General features: G+C 47.3%; 1 protein-coding gene across 1 annotated transcript in view; it reads right to left on the bottom strand.

Moving 5' to 3' along the window:
* Nucleotides 1-18,972, bottom strand: part of LOC148453325 (transport and Golgi organization protein 6 homolog) — a 106,150-nt gene that overhangs the window by 30,965 nt on the left and 56,213 nt on the right. Inside the window, exons 7-13 of the mRNA XM_088462286.1 lie at nt 17,770-17,843; nt 11,546-11,658; nt 10,849-11,025; nt 8,430-8,553; nt 7,027-7,215; nt 6,745-6,943; nt 209-259 (exon numbers count right to left, since the gene is read on the bottom strand). Coding sequence (XP_088318412.1) covers nt 209-259; nt 6,745-6,943; nt 7,027-7,215; nt 8,430-8,553; nt 10,849-11,025; nt 11,546-11,658; nt 17,770-17,843 — 927 coding nt within the window. The remainder of the gene's footprint in view (nt 1-208; nt 260-6,744; nt 6,944-7,026; nt 7,216-8,429; nt 8,554-10,848; nt 11,026-11,545; nt 11,659-17,769; nt 17,844-18,972) is intronic.

Here is an 18,972-nt window from a genome sequence, read left to right as displayed (position 1 = left end):
CAATAGGCTACCCCCTACCAGCAGCCACACAAAAAGGGCCAATGCTAGCTTTTCTATACAGTGCAATAACTTTTAATACAAGCCAGCTATAATTCATGGGAATATGCAAACCAAGAACAAAGTACGTGCATGCAGGTGATATCTTCTATGGACAATATTATATATTCAGCACATAGAAAAGCTGCCAGCACTTAAGCTATCCCACTACCTGTACAGTGAAATGCCCTCTCCATGTGCCCCTTTGAAGCTGGACTCCGCCCTTAGTAATTTATTAATCATTAGTGAGAGGCCTCTCGGGAGTTAGATGAAAGGCCGCTCCCCGCCCGGCTTCTGCGCTCAGACCTGTGAAGGATGTGTAACATAGGTGGTATTGTCCCACTGCCACAAAGGGGGCTCTCACCACACCCCCACCCTCCCCAGACTTGTTACCAGCATCATTGGAGCAGAACGACGTGTGAGGGGGACACACACAAATAGCTGTTTCCAAGAACAATCACTAAAATGGCCGCTTGCTATAAGTGTGTAATGTGCAATGAATCGTGCTCCCATTTATAACCAGAGGGACCAAAATGGGGTAAAAACAATTTGATATTGTATAATAGGATAAGATATTAATACAGAAGAGATGCTGTAAGAAGCTCAGCACAATTGTACTTCTATACACATGTGAAGGTCTGTACCGTATATTACATAAATAGGGCTCACCCACAATACTGCACTGACCACAGTAACCAATCATCAATTGGCTTTCATCGGTCTAGCACATTAGAACATGAATGCAAAAGTCTGATTGGCTGACATAGTCCAGTGCAACTTTTGCAAATAAATTAGTGTTTCTAATAGTTTTTTTTATTTTATTTTAAACCTCAGAGGCCATAATGGGGGAAGTTGAAGTAACAGCGTAAAAATGGTTGTGTTGCCCAGGGCTACAGAATTAAATGAAATAAATCATTTTATTTATTTTCTTGACACGTGCGCAGTCGGACGATATTTTGCTGAATTGCGTAAGTATCAGCATTACGTTTACATCAGAATCAGCCCCTATGATCCATTTTCACTCCAAAATGCATTTTTTTCTGAACAGAGGCAGTAAGACGGGCATGGGAAATGGGAAAGTGGGAATTAAAAGCTTTACACGAAAAATAGGGACGATCGCATGCGTTATATCAGCGTTTTCCCCCAGACAGCGTTTCAGCTGTTCACTTGCTTCTGGCAGGATAAACTAATTATCCTCTCTCTGCTATCACCACCCTGATAATAGCTGCTCAATGCACGGGAACACGGGGCTGGATTAATATTCATAGTCAGGTATAGCTTTTCCACAGGGCTCCATTAATGAGTTTCATTGCTTTGCACTGGACGCAGCTGTGTGGTGGGAAAACCGGTCAGGGAGAAATTATCGAGCAGTTTGTGGTTCTATTCCCGGCTTCAGCATAATGATTTAGAGAAATTAAATAAACCGTTATTGAAGGTTCAAAGAATAAAGTTTGCACACGACATGAGTAAGACTTTGCCATGAGCCCTTGTTCCCATGTAGGCGACCATGCGTGGCCTATGTGTGACATCTGCCTTCACCTAACTCAGGGGTCTATTTACTAAGCAGTGTTAGGAGACAGAGTGAAAAGTCATAAGAAAGTGATAAGGTGGCAGCCAATCAACTCCCAACTGTCATTTTTCAAACACAGCCAGTGAGATGACAGTTGGGAGCTGATTGGCTGGTACCTTATCACTTTCTTGTCACTTTTCACTCTGTCTCCTAACACTGCTTAGTAAATAGATCCTTTAGAGTCTAATCATCTGGAGAAATCTGCTAAGTAGGGCTCATGGGAGTACCTTCTGCGGAGACCCCCTAACACTATCAGCAGCAGCTTTCCCCTACGCTCCCTTGCATTGGGTTCACCATGGATGATGAGTCTTTCTGAAAGCGCAGAGTTCATAGGTCCCGTACACACATGTGTCGCTCTTAAAAGCTTATTAAATGCAAATTGACAGTACAAAATCCATAAATAACGTACGCAAATGGAATTGTACACGTACTCACTAGTGCTTTTCTGGTCAGCCTGCAGAATACAGACGCATTGGATAACACAGAGAAGTTCTATAGGTGTGGGCAATGAGGTGCACTATGCTGCCGGGAGGATCTGAGAACACGCTTCTAATGTTCTGCTAACAGAGGACAAGGTACAAGGCTTCCAAACCCTTGTGTACGAGCCAACCAATCAAGAAGCTTCTGTCAGTGTATTGGATCCAATATCATTTGAGCACGAGCACAAGTATGTATAGGGTACATCTGCATTGCCCACATGGTGTTAGGTAGGTGAAGACCCCCCCCTCGGACCTACTGGAAAGATAATGGCAGCGAATATAATAAATGCCATGCTAGCGCAACAGTCACGATGACCCCTATAAATATAAAAACGTTGTGGTTCCATGTCAGTAACGATTGTCACTGTCCCATTAGCGTAATACAGGCATATTGGAGATTGAAAACTTTGGGTCTGACGTTGTTGGAGCGGCAGCGTGGACGTCCAGATGGACAGTCTGATGCTGCCGCTCTGAAGAAGTAAAAAAAAATAATTAAATAAAATCTTCTTTTTAAAAATAAAAATAAAGCTTATGCAGCCCCACTGCCCAGGGTGACCCGACTCCGGCCGGGCACCAACTAAAACTGAGGTGCCTGTGGCTCGGGGGCGGGGTATAGAGGAGGAAGGACCCAAGTGCATCCTGGGAGCAGCAAAGCTTTAACTGTGTGGTGCCCGTGGATCCAGATCCAGCTATACCCAAAGGTCAACCCTGTGGACCCCCTAAGGACCCTGAAGTAGAAAGGATGGGTTTCCACAGTCCACTCGGAGAAAAGGGTTTGGGATAAAAATCAAAGTTTCTATTTCATCTTCGTGGGGGTCATTGGAACACTGGGGACATTCCCAAAGTTGCCCCAACGGGTGTAGTAGGTATTACCGCCGGCCGCATGGTTCAAATTCCGACAGCAGCAGCCCGACAAGGGTGAAGATCCCGATCCTCCCTAAGGTAAGTATAGCTAACCTAAATCCCCCCCCAACCCTGACCTTCCCTTAGGGGTGCCTAAACCTAACCACCCCTTCCCCGCAGCCTAAACCTAAGTCACCGGGGGGTGCCTAGCCCTAACCCCACCTTCCCCTAGCCTAAACCTAACCCTCCCAGGGGTGCCTAACCCTAAGTCACCCTGGGAGCCCTAAACCTAAAAGCAGGCCGCGCCCGGCTTACCTTCGTCCGGAATGCCGAGCGCCGGTCTTCCGGCGTCTGGTTAATGACAGGCGTCGAGTTTTTGACGCCTGTCATTAGTACCACGCCGGGATTAGAAAGTCTGGAAGCCGGCGGTCGGCATTTAGACCGTCGGCTTCCAAACTACATCCCGCCCCGAGAAGGTGTGCTAGCTTAGCAGTTTATGATGGACCTCAGAAACTCCAACCTGACGTAGCCCATCCGAAGCTGGATGTTCAGGGACTTCAGGTTCAGAATGAGACGAAAGGATCTGCCTGGTTTGTGGCCCAAGAAGATATCGGAGCAGAAACCCCATCTGGTCTTATGTACTGCATTCAATCCTTATTAAAACACTGTTTATATGAAGGTTTTGACAGGGGATAAGATATTACGGAAAGAGGACTAACTGTCCTGTTGCCAGCTTTACCGCTCACATAAAAATCATCACAACTGCTTGGACATGCGGGGGTTAACATTCCCCACAGAATGAAGCACTCGCAGGTAGACAAGCTGGCATGCTCCGGGCAGAGGTTCCATGCCCACACATGTAACTGGATAGACCTACAAAGCTGGAGGGCTGGTGGAATGTGCAGGACTCTGACATGAAGTGGAGCCAGAGATCAGTACAGAGGTTTCCTTTCCTCGCCCTGGCCGTGACGGGGTTAAATCTCAGCACACACAACAATCTAGATTTCAGGCGGAGTTACAGGCGAGGCTGTAATTAGCTGTAATTAGCTCCTCTGCCAGCACTCTGAAGGCTCCTGTGTGCCTGTGCTGTGCCAATTTACTGAAGGGTTGGGCCTTGATTATTGCCATCACCTGGTATCCTGCAGCCATTCATAAAATATCAGCTATTGTATCAGGTTACGTTCCTAGCTAGCGGATAAGTCGCATTGTCATGAATAATGGCTCCTTCCATAATGGCTCCACTTGCACTTTAAAAAGGGACATTGTACTGTGTCTGGGATACCAAATAGTTCCCTGGGAAATGTACGTATGGTATATATGGGGAGTGAGCATTTCCACTGCTAGTACCTGTGATCTAATGCAGCTTGGCAAAATATAGAGTAGGTTTTCTCACGTTGTAACTCACCCGGGGAGCTCCGGTCAAGGGGACGGGCACCTCCCAGCTCAGCCGCCCACATATTATAACCCATGGGGGACCTGCAGTCACTCGATGCCAGGGAAGGCCATCTGCACATTACCCCAACCTTGCTTTATGCTGCGACCGCCGGTCACAGAGCCTCCATGATGTAGAGGACCAGAAGGGCAGCGCTCAGTTACCTTGGCAACACTGCAGTGTACGGTCAGTGTGGCATGTTACAGCACTGCAGTGTACGGTCAGTGTGGCATGTTGCAGCACTGCAGTGTACGGTCAGTGTGGCATGTTGCAGCACTGCAGTGTACGGTCAGTGTGGCATGTTGCAGCACTGCAGTGTACGGTCAGTATGGCATGTTACAGCACTGCAGTGTACGGTCAGTGTGGCATGTTGCAGCACTGCAGTGTACGGTCAGTGTGGCATGTTGCAGCACTGCAGTGTACGATCAGTATGGCATGTTACAGCACTGCAGTGTACGGTCAGTGTGGCATGTTACAGCACTGCAGTGTAGGGTCAGTATGGCATGTTCCAGCACTGCAGTGTACGGTCAGTATGGCATTTTACAGCACTGCAGTGTACGGTCAGTATGGCATTTTACAGCACTGCAGTGTACGGTCAGCATGGCATGTTACTGCACTGCAGTGTACGGTCAGCATGGCATGTTACAGCACTGCAGTGTACGGTCAGTATGGCATGTTACAGCACTGCAGTGTACGGTCAGTATGGCATGTTACAGCACTGTAGTGTACAGACAGTATGGCATGTTACAGCACTGTAGTGTATGGTCAGTATGGCATGTTACAGCACTGTAGTGTACGGTCAGTATGGCATGTTACAGCACTGCAGTGTACGGTCAGTATGGCATGTTACAGCACTGTAGTGTACGGTCAGTATGGCATGTTACAGCACTGCAGTGTACGGTCAGTATGGCATGTTACAGCACTATAGTGTACGGTCAGTATGGCATGTTACAGCACTATAGTGTACGGTCAGTATGGCATGTTACAGCACTGTAGTCTACGGTCAGTATGGCATGTTACAGCACTGTAGTGTACGGTCAGTATGGCATGTTACAGCACTGCAGTGTACGGTCAGTATGGCATGTTACAGCACTGTAGTCTACGGTCAGTATGGCATGTTACAGCACTGTAGTGTACGGTCAGTGTGGCATGTTACAGCACTGCAGTGTACGGTCAGTATGGCATGTTACTGCTGCAAATAACAGCTGTCATGTTAGGGACCAATTTATCCCAAAAATCAACATTTTCATATATAAATAATATCAGAACTGATCTTCTGATTGTACAACACACTGACCCATGCTTCGGGTGTGGATTACCAGATAAGACAGTAAAAAGGTTGACAGTGTCTAGATAGACCAAGATGTTAGACAATCACTAGGTCGACTAGGACAAAAGGTTGACAGGGACAAAGAGTCGACACACTAAAGGTCAACATGTAAGAAGGTCGACAGGTACAAATTGTCGGCATGGTCGAAATGTCGACATGAAAATGGTCAACAAAAAAAAGTCAACATGATTTTTTTTGAGCCCCAAACCCTCCCCCTCCTGGTGCATAACCCTAACCGTCCCTTCTAGTGCCTAACCCTAAACCTAACAAAAATAAATAAATAATGTGTCGACCATTTCATATCAACCTTTTGACCCTGTCGAACATTTGTACATGTCAACCATTTGTACATGTTGACCTTTAGTGTGTCGACCTTTTGTCCCTGTTGACTATCTAACATCTGGTGTCTATCTAGACACTGTCGACCTTTTTACTGTCTATCTATAGTCCGGAACCCCCATGCGTCCAGCTCACCGTGATGATCATGTAGGATACCATCTTTGTGCTTAACCACAGAGACAGATAAAATGTAAGGGAGATATTGGTTAGACCCTTTCCTGTTAAAACAGTCTATGTGTGACATGTTTGGAGGAAGGAGCTGTTAGAGCAGATAAGAGTGAATGACAGCTTGGAAGACTTGCTGACAGGAATGCGCAGGGACAGTAAAATGACTGCAGTCCCAGCTTTCTGGCCTGCCCCATATCCTAGCAGGACAGAGCTGTGATACAATGTCAGGGTAACACTGAGTAACATATTTACCATCTTGGTTCTTATATGGAGATGCCAGTATTGAGGTTTGGTGATCCAAGTTACAATACAAAGTTTGCCAAAAGCAACAGCCATAATGCAACTCGGTATTAGCAATAGTGAAATTTATGACACATAGCATAAAACCCTGTGAATGTTTGTAACGCTGACCTAGGGAAGTAATTACACAGTTAACATGACCCATTTCCCATGACAAAGGTGATCAGCGGAAGTGTTGATCCTGTCAGCTCATGCCATAATACATGTGACTCATTCCTCTTACTGTGAATGAAGTTTCATCACCAGCCACTAATAAGATTAACCAACCACTGTATGCCCCAACCTACCGCGCACTGACTACCTATTATGCTCACCTCAACAGCTCCCAGCATGGCGGCTACCAGTCCCATGGCCATACTTAGCGTCTGCGATGCCACAGTGCCTCCCTCCGAGATGGCAAGGCTGGCACAGGCCCGTTCTAGCGTCATCACTACGAATTCCACCACCTGTGCACAAACATTGAGGTGTGAAATGTAACATAAAGGCGATATTGTGGGGTAGGGGGGGTGGGAGTAGGCTGTTTCCTCACCTGCTTGACGTCTGTGAAAATGGAGTCTGAGATCCTCTCGCACAGCACGGAGAGAACCTGGAGGAGCTGGAGCTGCTTCTCCTGAGTCTGATAACGGAGTGTAAGCTTCTGTTCCATATCCTGGAGGCTATCACCTGGACTTGTGCTATGGTCTGCTCCTTCCTTTCCTTCAGTAATGGGGGTCAGCTTCTACACAGGGCCAGAGACAGCCATCAGTACAGGAAACCGGGCAATCAGTCTGATAAGTCGAATGGCGGCTGCATGCAATCAGACCCGATGGCCGATCACCAATGATATAGTTCTGTGTCTAATTTGTTAGCGGATACGGATGGCCGAACTGACTACAATCAATTGTTTCATGGCGCGTTCGTGGGTAAATATAGGTAACAGCTCTGCGACATTAGGGCTAAAATTGTCGCAAAAATAATGTGAAAGTGTGCGGCCAGCTACACAGTAACAAAGTAGAGAGAAAATGTAGAGTTCCATGTAAGAAAGTCATACGTGCTGTCTGTAGAAGTAATAAAATAATGACCTACATGAGTTATACGCCAGTTAATTCTGTTTTATGAGAAGCCGTATTACACCAGACAGTGACTCTGTAATAGAAACTTTCAGATATATGGAATGAGCCACTATTGATTCTGTAACTGTATATTCCATAGGCATGCACAGACAAACAGCAAGTGGTGTGTGTGACCCCCCACCCCCAGACATAACGTAACCCAATCTACCTCCCCGGGACATGCACTAATCTGCTCTTCCACTAAACCCCCCCCAAAACCCCTCACCTCTGGACATACATAATCCGCAATTCCTCTCCCCACCCCTGCAAGAGCCATGCATTCTCCGCGCTCGCCCACCCACTGGACATAAAAATCTGTGCTCCCATCCCCACCCCCCAGGACATACACTAACCCCCTCACTCAGTTGAGTTACGGGGCGTGTGGCCAGGTTGGCGGTCACTACTGTCTCTTCCCGGGTGTTGCAGGCTCCCAGAGAAGAGTGAGCCTCGTTTTCAATCCAAGATGGCCGATGTGAAACTACTCTATTTAGATTCAGAAGTTTCACAACGGACATTCAAAGAGAGGCTGCCTCTTCTCTGGGGGCCGGCAACAATGCTGCAGGTAATGGTTGAGTCTGCTGAGGGGGTCTATGATACATTTGTTCTGACAACCTACATAAATCATTTCATCAACAACTTTCACATCAGAATTCTGTAATGTGCAATCTAGGACTTCATAATAATAATAATCCACTATACATGCCGAAATAATGTTACTTGTACACATTTACTAACATACGTGTGTCTGACAATTACTGTATATGTAATAACACAGGAATGGATAAGTATATTACAGACATTTACAGGAACCTCAGCTGGGAGGAAAATTCTACACAGTTACCTTGAGACAGTAAAGGAAGAAGTCAGCGGCCAGACCGGTATGAGGGTTCACAGAGAGCAGATCCACCAAACAGTGTACCCTCCACTGGTCCCAGGAGACCTTGTCATACAGAGCGTCATCGTCACTGGAAGAGACAGTCAGACGAGACAGGTAAGGATATAAAGATGGCTAGTAAGAGGTGGCGCCCCCTGCCTCACAGACTTGTGTATTGCAGTGCGTGCGTACTAATGGTATAAATGACACATTGAGGGACATATATAATATTCACATGAACTGCAAAAATTGAGGAGCAGCAAATAATTAAAAGTAACACTGAAAATGTCCTATATTAAAACAGCTTTGAAATGTATAAAATTGTCCTTTATATGGCAACTTTTTTTGCAATTGTGACATAATTATGGCAAAAATTGCACCATCACAATAACAAAACCTCACCCTCTCTTAGCGCCAAGGTGACTTGAAATTTCCCTGCACGCCACTAATTTATAGGTTTGGCGCTTTACTGAGTGCCTACATTGCAAATCATTTCATTCACAAGTTCATGTACACTGTCTGTCACTGCCAAAATATCTGTATTTGAATGAGCTGTCTCCATCACACTGTGTATTACAGATATGAAACAGCTTAGCAAATGTCTGCGGTGTCACTGATAGCACTAAAAGAAAAGACTTGGGATATACAGTTTCTTACACAATGTGTGAGGGTACCCCCATGCCAGGCAGACTTCATATCCCAACAGATCTGCAGCATAGATACATCGGTTTTCAAGACACACAATTGAACAATAGTACAAGTCATTATTAGACACTGAGGCCCAGATTTATCAATGAGTGATGATCTTGTTATCACTAGATACTAATATTAAATGGTGCTCCAACCAATCAGCTCCCAACTGTCATGTGTTTGAAAAATGACAGAAGCTGATTGGTTGGAGCACCATTTAATATTAGTATCTAGTGATAACAAGATCATCACTCATTGATAAATCTGGGCATTAATGGAGGGAAGGCCTCCTCACCGAGGGGGGTTGTTAGATCCTAGTGGGGGTGAGCTGCTTTCTCTCTATGGGCTATTCGTACCCTAGTGATATACAAATATAATAATTAAGAGGGATGAGCGAGCGCTCTGCTATTGTAGTAGATGTATGCGATAAAAGTACAATTACTTATGTACAAGGTAAAAACTTGTTCACTAATCTATAGGTTTATGATAAACACAATGCACACATAATATACAATATAGCAAATGAATTACTTCTAAGTAAATATTATTATTAATGAACATATGAGTAATCTTGGAGCATACCGAGGAGTAATTGGTGACAATTAAATACACCCAGTGTATTCCTTGGTACACTCCAAGGTACCTCGCTTGTAACTTATAGTAACTGCATTTAGTCACTGGTAATTTATTTGCTGAATCTTATACTTTTGGTGCATTGTGTTCTATTATACACTGATGCGCCCAGTTACATTGTGGCTGATCGCACCACAAACGCGCCCACGCATCACGCCATGTGATTCCCCGCACCTGCGATCAGCCGCGCCAGCAGCAAAGATGTAGCTGGGTAGATCTGTACCTATAATTATTAGAATGCCTGCTGAATCTGTCTCCTGTCGCTCATCTGCATGTGAGCCGCTAACATTAGGAATAGGAGACAGAAGAGGAGACCTAGGAGACCAAACCTCTACAGCAAATGAATAAAGACAGGAATATATATAAATCCACATTCATTAAAAAATAAAATATAATTAGCTTTTATTTATTCAGTGCCAGAAGGGTTCGGCAGCACCGCACAGTGGAGGAACATAGCAACATTACACAGTACAAGGGTGATCAGACAGACAGGTACAGACAAGAGCAGCACTTCACAGATAGACACAATGGAGTCAGCAGATTAGGGAATTACACAGCGACACAAAGGGAATCAGATATTTACAGAAAGAAAATCTCAGCATAAAATAATTTTTAGTTTCTATTTTAACAATATTGAAATGTTTTACTAACCTCATCCATAAATTAGATACATTTCTAATTTGATATGCTAATTAAATCAGTCTAATTGAGTGTGGCTATGTACTGTGGGCACAGAAGTGCTGTATGGGGGGCATTGGGGTTACTTGTGGGGTTTAAGTCGATGCACTCTGTGTCCCGGGTAACAGGCTGTATATGACGGCAGTTGGGTTTAATACAATCAATACTTTGTCATACTGAGTATTTGCTGTTATTTAGGATTAATACTTAGCGTGTTATATTATTATCTCTTTTTCCTGAAACTACACAGCCAATTAAAAAAAATAATAATAAAAAAAAGCTCCTAATATTAGCAGAACTTTCATTTTGCTGCCCATTGGAGTTTGGTAAATTAGAGCGCCATCTAGTGGTGAGTAACAGCAGTGACAATGACCATACCTCTTACCTCTGGTCTTCCCGTACAATGATGAGGGCTCCGCCCAAGCTCCCTGGCTTGATGTGACAGCAGTGAGGCAGAGAAGGGAGGGAGGCTTCCATGCCACTCAGTCCTGCCAGCGCTGCCACTGCCGAGTCTCTGTCGGACTTCTCTAGGAACCAAAGCAGCACGTCCTGGCATGGAGAGCTGTGAGCAGCGGGCATGAATTGGTTAAATAGAATTAAGAAAATCCCAACACACTGTAAAAATTGTTTATAAAACACAAGAACTCTGCTCCTTAATGGCACATTACAAATGAGATACATATCAGTCATACAAACATTACAAATGGGACAAAGTTTAGCAAACTATTGTTTGGACCCAACTTCCCATCAGGGTAAGTTTTCCAACTGTCACCCAATACACTGTTTATTAAAATGTGGTTTTTTTTTTCTTAATATTAATCCATTTCTACATGCATATGTCTGTGATTTTGTTGTACTATTTGTATGCCTTCCGCTAAGATCACATCTAAGGTGGTTTTACATTTAAATCCACTTTCATGGTTGAAAACTCTGTAACCGACCCACTCACACAGGTACAGCAGTAACGCCTGCACGTGTGCATATGCCCACCGGATTTCAGCCCATGTAGATATCGGACCTACAAAATATAAACTAGTATCTGGGTGTTACCTGCTATAAAATAGTTTTGGCTGTTTTCTTACCGTAAATGGGAGGCGTTCTGCCGAGAGAAACAGTATGTGGAGAAAATGACGGAGAGGACTTGTCTGGTGAAATTCAACAAGGTGGATGTGACGTCATTGCCAACCACAAACACCTGCAAATCACAGGACCAGCGATGAAGAGCACAGGACATCCTGCATTCATAATGGTGTTATGTGACTATTCCCTACAATGTACCCTTCATTACCATACCCCGTATCTTCAATCAGCAATAAATTACAGAATTTGGAATAAAACTGAATAAAATTTGAGTTACAAAAAAAAAATAAAGTCAAAAACCATAATAAATTCTTTGGTATAGCTAACCTGAAAAGTCAAGAAAACTACCAGAACACCGAGCCGGCCAGCACAGTTATTCGGGGGAAGCGCCGCCGGCTGATGTTCTCACGCACTACTGGTGGTCTGCGCTCTCTCATGGACCCGGCGCTCTAGCCATGTGCGGACACGGTTTACGTTCTGCCCAGTTCGGCTCCTGATTGGCCGGCTGGCTGCATGACATAGCTATTACATCAGTGCTCGAAGTGTGCCGGTATGCAACGGTATGACATACCGGCACTTCAAGCACTCAACATTTTTTTTTTGTTTGGCCTGCAGGGCTGTAAGCGGAGGCTTGGCTTACTCAAGCACGATCAGAAGCCCTGCTGTGCTGCTGCCCTCTATCTCCCACTACCCTGATTAATGACAGGACAGACCCTCATACTACGCCCGCCCGCCCGCTGCCAGTCGGATCATCATCATTGATAATCCACAGACCGGCTGGTCCTTCATTGTAGCTTAGCTTAGCAGCAGTGATCCCACTGCTGCTGTTAACGTAAGTCCAGTCCAGCACCTCTGTAGGGAACTGAGATGGCTCCTGCTGGTGACTGATCCTAAACCGCAGCAAGCGGTGGAGGACGATCTCCGCTGGCCCGGCGAGCCAGCTTGAAAGTGCCCAAGTCTTCCCTTACTGGGCAGGGGTATCATCAAAGTGATCCGCGGTCTGGGGCCCAGTATAACTGCTGTAGGGATGTCTAAGGAAATCTCCGCGGGAGGGGGCGGAGACAAGACTCGTTACGTCAGCAGCCACTCTCAGTCTCCGCACAAGCACAGCACAGTCCCTTCCAGCCGGGTGCTGAGTGATCCGACCGCTCGTCTTTGTCGCCTGCATGTCGCCGGCTGCTGAAATAAGACTCTTGCTGCGAAAGTAGCAGGGCACTCCAGCATACACAGGTCAGTGTGACCCGCGAGTACCGAGATGAAGTGGCCTGTGCTGCATGTATCTCTCGCCAGCTGCACAGAGCCACCATATATGCAGCTCAGCCTGGCCCTGGTGTTTGCACTGCAGGGATTATACAGGAGATGGGGGCACAGTGACATAGGGGTAGGGGGGAAAGAGGGATCTGTGCAGGCTCTGTGTCATGTGGTATAAGACAATACTCCAAAGTGGCAGTGCCTGTCACCTGCATACACCATACACATACTAGTCTATGTCTTATGTCAGCACACTGCCAGTCTCCTTTAGATAACATGTACTATGCCCTATGTGGGCACACTGCCAGTCTCCTGTACAGGGCCAGCACCACCATTAGGCAGCTGCCTATGGGTGCTGGCACCTGGAGGGCGGCGCTAAGTCTGCAAAAAAAAAGAAGGATGTCTCTTTTACTATATGACAGTGGCGGCAGCCGCGGGTCACTGCAGCCGCCGCTATGCCCAATGTGTGCCTCTACTCCATGGTTTGCAAGCAGCCATAGAAGAAACTACTGGGTAATCCAGAATTGCATAGGACCACCTTTTAGCAGTGCATTCGAGGGTGGTGTGCTCCTCCCCTTTCCAGCGGCCCTTACCAGGTCTGCCAGTACACTACTCAGACAAGTCCTACACATGTGACAGGCCATGTGGCCCCGGCAGTGTCACAGGACAGGTACAGTAAGTGGGAGGAAGCGATCAGTGACTGGGAGTACCATCAAGTGCTGCGGAGCCCTGCTGTGAGAGGTGATGTAAGCTGGGTATGTCCTGCAGGTCAGGATGTATGGGTCTTTAGTTGCGTGGTGGAGGCAGGAGGGGACAGTATGGTGGGCACTGTCTGCAGTAAGTGCCCAATGCACTCTGAAGTGAGCTGACACTCCCTAATAACTGGTGACAGATGAGGTGACTGAGTATGACCCTGTTAACTAGAGCCCACCTCACCTGACTCCTCAGCCTGCCCACTACCCCCCATCCACAGCCCCACTACCATCCATCCCCAGCCCACTGTAACCCAGTCTATGCTCTGCCCTAGCTTATCACAAGCACCCCTCAATGTCTTCCAGGATCATTGATCTCTCTCTCCTCTATCTCTATATGATAAAAGGGTGAAAAGTGGTAAATTTTTTTTTTTTAAATATATACAAAATTATATCCTGAGCAGGTTACAGTTGATATAGAATTTTTTAATCACTTATTATTATTATGCTCTTCTGGACCTTCTTTATATATAATAATTTTTAATACTTCACTTATCAGAATCCCAATTTAGGGGAAATTAATTATGTGTTTTACAGAATAATGGTCTATAGAGCACAATGTAGCTAGAACTGTTTCTTTCATTGGGGCAATAGGATATGTAAGCAAAAAGCTGTTTGGGGGGGTAAGATGGTGGGCAGATGTGCATGTGAGCATATGTTGGAGGGCAGATGTGCATGTGAGGATATGTTGGAGGGCAGATGTGCATGTGAGGATATGTTGGAGGGCAGATGTGCATGTGAGGATATATTGGATGGCAGATGTGCATGTGAGGATATGTTGGAGGGCAGATGTGCATGTGAGGATATGTTGGATGGCAGATGTGCATGTGAGGATATGTTGGAGGGCAGATGTGCATGTGAGGATATATTGGATGGCAGATGTGCATGTGAGGATATGTTGGATGGCAGATGTGCATGTGAGGATATGTTGGAGGGCAGATGTGCATGTGAGGATATGTTGGAGGGCAGATGTGCATGTGAGGATATATTGGATGGCAGATGTGCATGTGAGGATATGTTGGATGGCAGATGTGCATGTGAGGATATGTTGGAGGGCAGATGTGCATGTGAGGATATGTTGGATGGCAGATGTGCATGTGAGGATATGTTGGATGGCAGATGTGCATGTGAGGATATGTTGGAGGGCAGATGTGCATGTGAGGATATGTTGGAGGGCAGATGTGCATGTGAGGATATGTTGGAGGGCAGATGTGCATGTGAGGATATGTTGGATGGCAGATGTGCATGTGAGGATATGTTGGATGGCAGATGTGCATGTGAGGATATGTTGGAGGGCAGATGTGCATGTGAGGATATATTGGATGGCAGATGTGCATGTGAGGATATGTTGGATGGCAGATGTGCATGTGAGGATATGTTGGAGGGCAGATGTGCATGTGAGGATATGTTGGATGGCAGATGTGCATGTGAGGATATGTTGGATGGCAGATGTGCATGTGAGGATATGTTGGAGGGCAGATGTGCATGTGAGGATATGTTGGAGGGCAGATTTGCATGTGAGGAAAATGTTAAGGTGCCTACACACTTAGCGATATTGTACATGGTTTGCCAGATTCTGACGCATCGTGACGACAATTCGTGTAAAATATGCCCAAATCGTGAGTGTCCACTCACGATCACGATGCGCGTCCCCGCAGGTCGTATATCGCATCTTCAGATCTGCTGTGCTGTAGGGCAGATTTGCCAATCTCGTAAACGATGCACTGGAAATAGCAGGATGCACGATACATCATGGGTGAATTTATACAGTTTTTAACACCAAATCATGCCCACGACTGCCAGGGAGCTGCCAGGGAGAGTTCAAGGGAAATCGGACACAATGTCGGATCGAGAGCACATCGCCAAGTGTGTAGGCACCTTTAGAGGGCAGATGTGCATGCGAGAAATGACCCTCTGTCCATCACCCACTGCTCTTTACCCTGTGTCTCTCTCATCACCCACTGCCTCTGGCCGCTACCCTCTGCCTATCATACTCTGTCTATTCCCATCACCCTCTGCCCATCACCCTCTGCTTCTGGGCAATTCAGTCTGCCTGCCAACCTCTGCCCATCACCCTCTGCCTCTGTCCATCAACCTCTGCATCTGCCCGTCGCTCTCTGCATCTGCCCGTCGGTATGCAGTCGGGAAACCGGCTACCTTAATACCGACAGCCGGCTTCCCGGCTGCTTTATCCTGGCGTGGGATAATTGACCCGCGTCTATATCTAGACGCCTGTCATTTACCGCATGCCGGGAGACCGGCGCCCGGCATCCCGATCAAAGGGATGCCGGGCGCCGCGAGCGGACAGCCGTGGGGTGAAGGGTTAGGTTTAGGGCACCCGGGGGGGACTTAGTGTTAGGCACCCCCCAGGAGGGTTAGGCTAGGGGATGGGGGGGTTAGGCACCACGGGGGGAGGTTAGAGTTAGGCACCCACCCGGGGGACTTAGGTTTAGGCAGCGGGGAAGGGGGGGTTAGCGTTAGGCACTTAGAGGGGGGATTAGGGTTAGGCACTTGGGGGGGAGGTTAGGGTAAGGCACCCCTAAGGAGGGTTAGGGTTAGGGGGTTAGGTTAGTTTATACTTACCTTAGGGACGATCGGGATTTCCAGCGCTGTCGGGCTTCCGCTGCTGGGCTCTGCTGATCTGTCAGGCTGCCGCTGCCGGAAATCGAACTGCCGGCCATGCGGAAGCCGGGATTCCATACCGATTCCTGCCCATCACTCTCTGCCAGCAGAGCAATTATTATTCCTGTGTAGTGTATACCCCACCACCCCTGTCCCTCACCTCCTATGTGTATCCCACCACTCCTGTGTCCCTCACCTCCTATGTGTATCCCACCACCCCTGTGTCCCTTACCTCCTATGTGTATCCCACCACCGCTGTGTCCCTCACCTCCTATGTGTATCCCACCACGGACGGTGAGTAGAAGTAACAGTGCATTATCATTTGCATCTATAGGGGCTCAGCGTGCAATACCCCCTGGAAACGGGCCATTTTGCTTCAGAGTCCATAGCCAAATATATCACACTTAAAAATAGGCGAAATGGTAAAAAAAAAAAAAAAACAACAAAAACCATAAAACGGCTTGACTTAGGCGGTTATGTTTCACACACGTCTTTTATTACCCGATTCCGTCTTATTAACATATGAACTAGCCATTATCTACCAAAGCATTTTCCAAATGTATGTTCTCGGCACAAATTGGTGAAATGTTCGCCACGGGCATACTAGTTTATGATAAAAGATCAATATAATCATTTATAAGAGATAGATAGATAGATAGATAGATAGATAGATAGATAGATAGATAGATAGATAGATAGATAATCAGTATGATTCCCGGCAGCGGCAACCCGAAACTGGAATAGATCCCGGCAGTGGCAGCCCAACAACGCTGGAAATCCCGATCGTCCCTAGGTAAGTATTAACTAACCTAAGCTATCCCCCTAACCCTAACCCTCCCTTAGGGGTGCCTAACCCTTACCTCCCCTCCAAGTGCCTAACCCTAACCCCCCCTTCCCCGCTGCCTAAACCTAAGTCCCCTGGGGGGGTGCCTAACCCTAACCCTTCCTCCCCCTAACCTAACCCTAAGTCCCCCACGGGAGCCCTAAACCTAACTCTCCACCCCCCGCGGAGCCCGGCATCCCTTCGATCGGGATGCCGGGCGCCGGTCTCCTGGCGTCAGTGAAATGAGCGGCGCCTACATCTAGACGCCGGGCATTTCACCCTCGCCAGGATATGACAGTCGGGAAGCCGGCTGTCGGTATGATGTCAGCCGGCTTCCCGATTGCATCCCATAGATAGATAGAATAGATGAGATGCCCCGGAAGCCTGTTTTACTACCTTATGCTAATGCGAGCTTCCATAGGGCTAATGCAGCCGTCACAATTAGTATCACCACTCGCACCAGCCTGATGCTAGATGCAAGAGATCTGTCTGACCCAGGCGCCTCATCCCCGTTAGGACTGCTCAGGATAACACAACTCCAGCTAAACACCCACGGCACTCCAAGAAGACAGAAGTTCTGTGCAGTCCCACGGTCACCGCCCAGTTCACGCCCCAAAGCGCCAATTTCCCGAAAAGACATCTGACCAAAAACTGCAACAATGCGTAAATTGACTTCCGCGCATGAGTTCACCATTGCAGGAATCTGCTCAATAACCTGCAGTGTTCTCTGTATAACTCAGATTAACCAACCAGCTGAAATACGGCCGGGTTTTTTTACCTTAACGATGTCTTCCACACACCGAGACAGCTCCAGTTCCGATACCAGCGTCTCACCCGGGGCTGCCGGCTTCTCTAAGACAAAGAGAAATAAAAAGATGAGAACGGGACAGTGTCTGCCAGGAAAAAGACTTTGAAACTCAATGTTAGCCCTTGCATGTCATCTAAAATACTTTCCCTTCCCACCCATTAAAGCCCACTAAATACCTCAACCTGTAATAGGAAATCTTTGGTTTTTTTCTACATGTGAGCACAATACAAGGCACCCGGAGTGCACCCAGGCCGTATTCTGCATGCGAGCACAATACAAGGCACCCGGATTGCACCCAGGCCGTATTCTGCATGCGAGCACAATACAAGGCACCTAGAGTGCACCCAGGCCGTATTCTGCATGCGAGCACAATACAAGGCACCTAGAGTGCACCCAGGCTGTACTCTGCATGTGAGCACAATACAAGGCACCTAGAGTGCACCCAGGCCGTATTCTGCATGTGAGCACAATACAAGGCACCAAGAGTGCACCCAGGCCGTATTCTGCATGTGAGCACAATACAAGGCACCTAGAGTGCACCCAGGCTGTACTCTGCATGTGAGCACAATACAAGGCTCCCGGAGTGCACCCAGGCCGTATTCTGCATGTGAGCACAATACAAGGCACCTAGAGTGCAACCAGGCCGTACTCTGCATACGAGCACAATACAAGGCATCCTGAGTGCACCCAGGCCGTACTCTGCATGTGAGCACAATACAAGGCACCAAGAGTGCACCCAGGCCGTATTCTGCATGTGAGCACAATACAAGGCACCTAGAGTGCACCCAGGCTGTACTCTGCATGTGAGCACAATACAAGGCACCCGGAGTGCACCCAGGCCGTACTCTGCATGTGAGCACAATACAAGGCACCCGGAGTGCACCCAGGCTGTATTCTGCATGTGAGCACAATACAAGGCACCAAGAGTGCACCCAGGCTGTACTCTGCATGTGAGCACAATACAAGGCACCCGGAGTGCACCCAGGCCGTATTCTGCATGTGAGCACAATACAAGGCACCTAGAGTGCACCCAGGCCGTATTCTGCATGTGAGCACAATACAAGGCACCTAGAGTGCACCCAGGCTGTACTCTGCATGTGAGCACAATACAAGGCTCCCGGAGTGCACCCAGGCCGTACTCTGCATGTGAGCACAATACAAGGCACCCAGAGT

The sequence above is a fragment of the Taudactylus pleione genome, unplaced genomic scaffold (genome assembly GCF_031769625.1).
Source record: "Taudactylus pleione unplaced genomic scaffold, aTauple2 ptg001183l, whole genome shotgun sequence".
NCBI lineage: Eukaryota > Metazoa > Chordata > Amphibia > Anura > Myobatrachidae > Taudactylus > Taudactylus pleione.
This window is presented reverse-complemented; position numbering and strand designations above follow the sequence as displayed.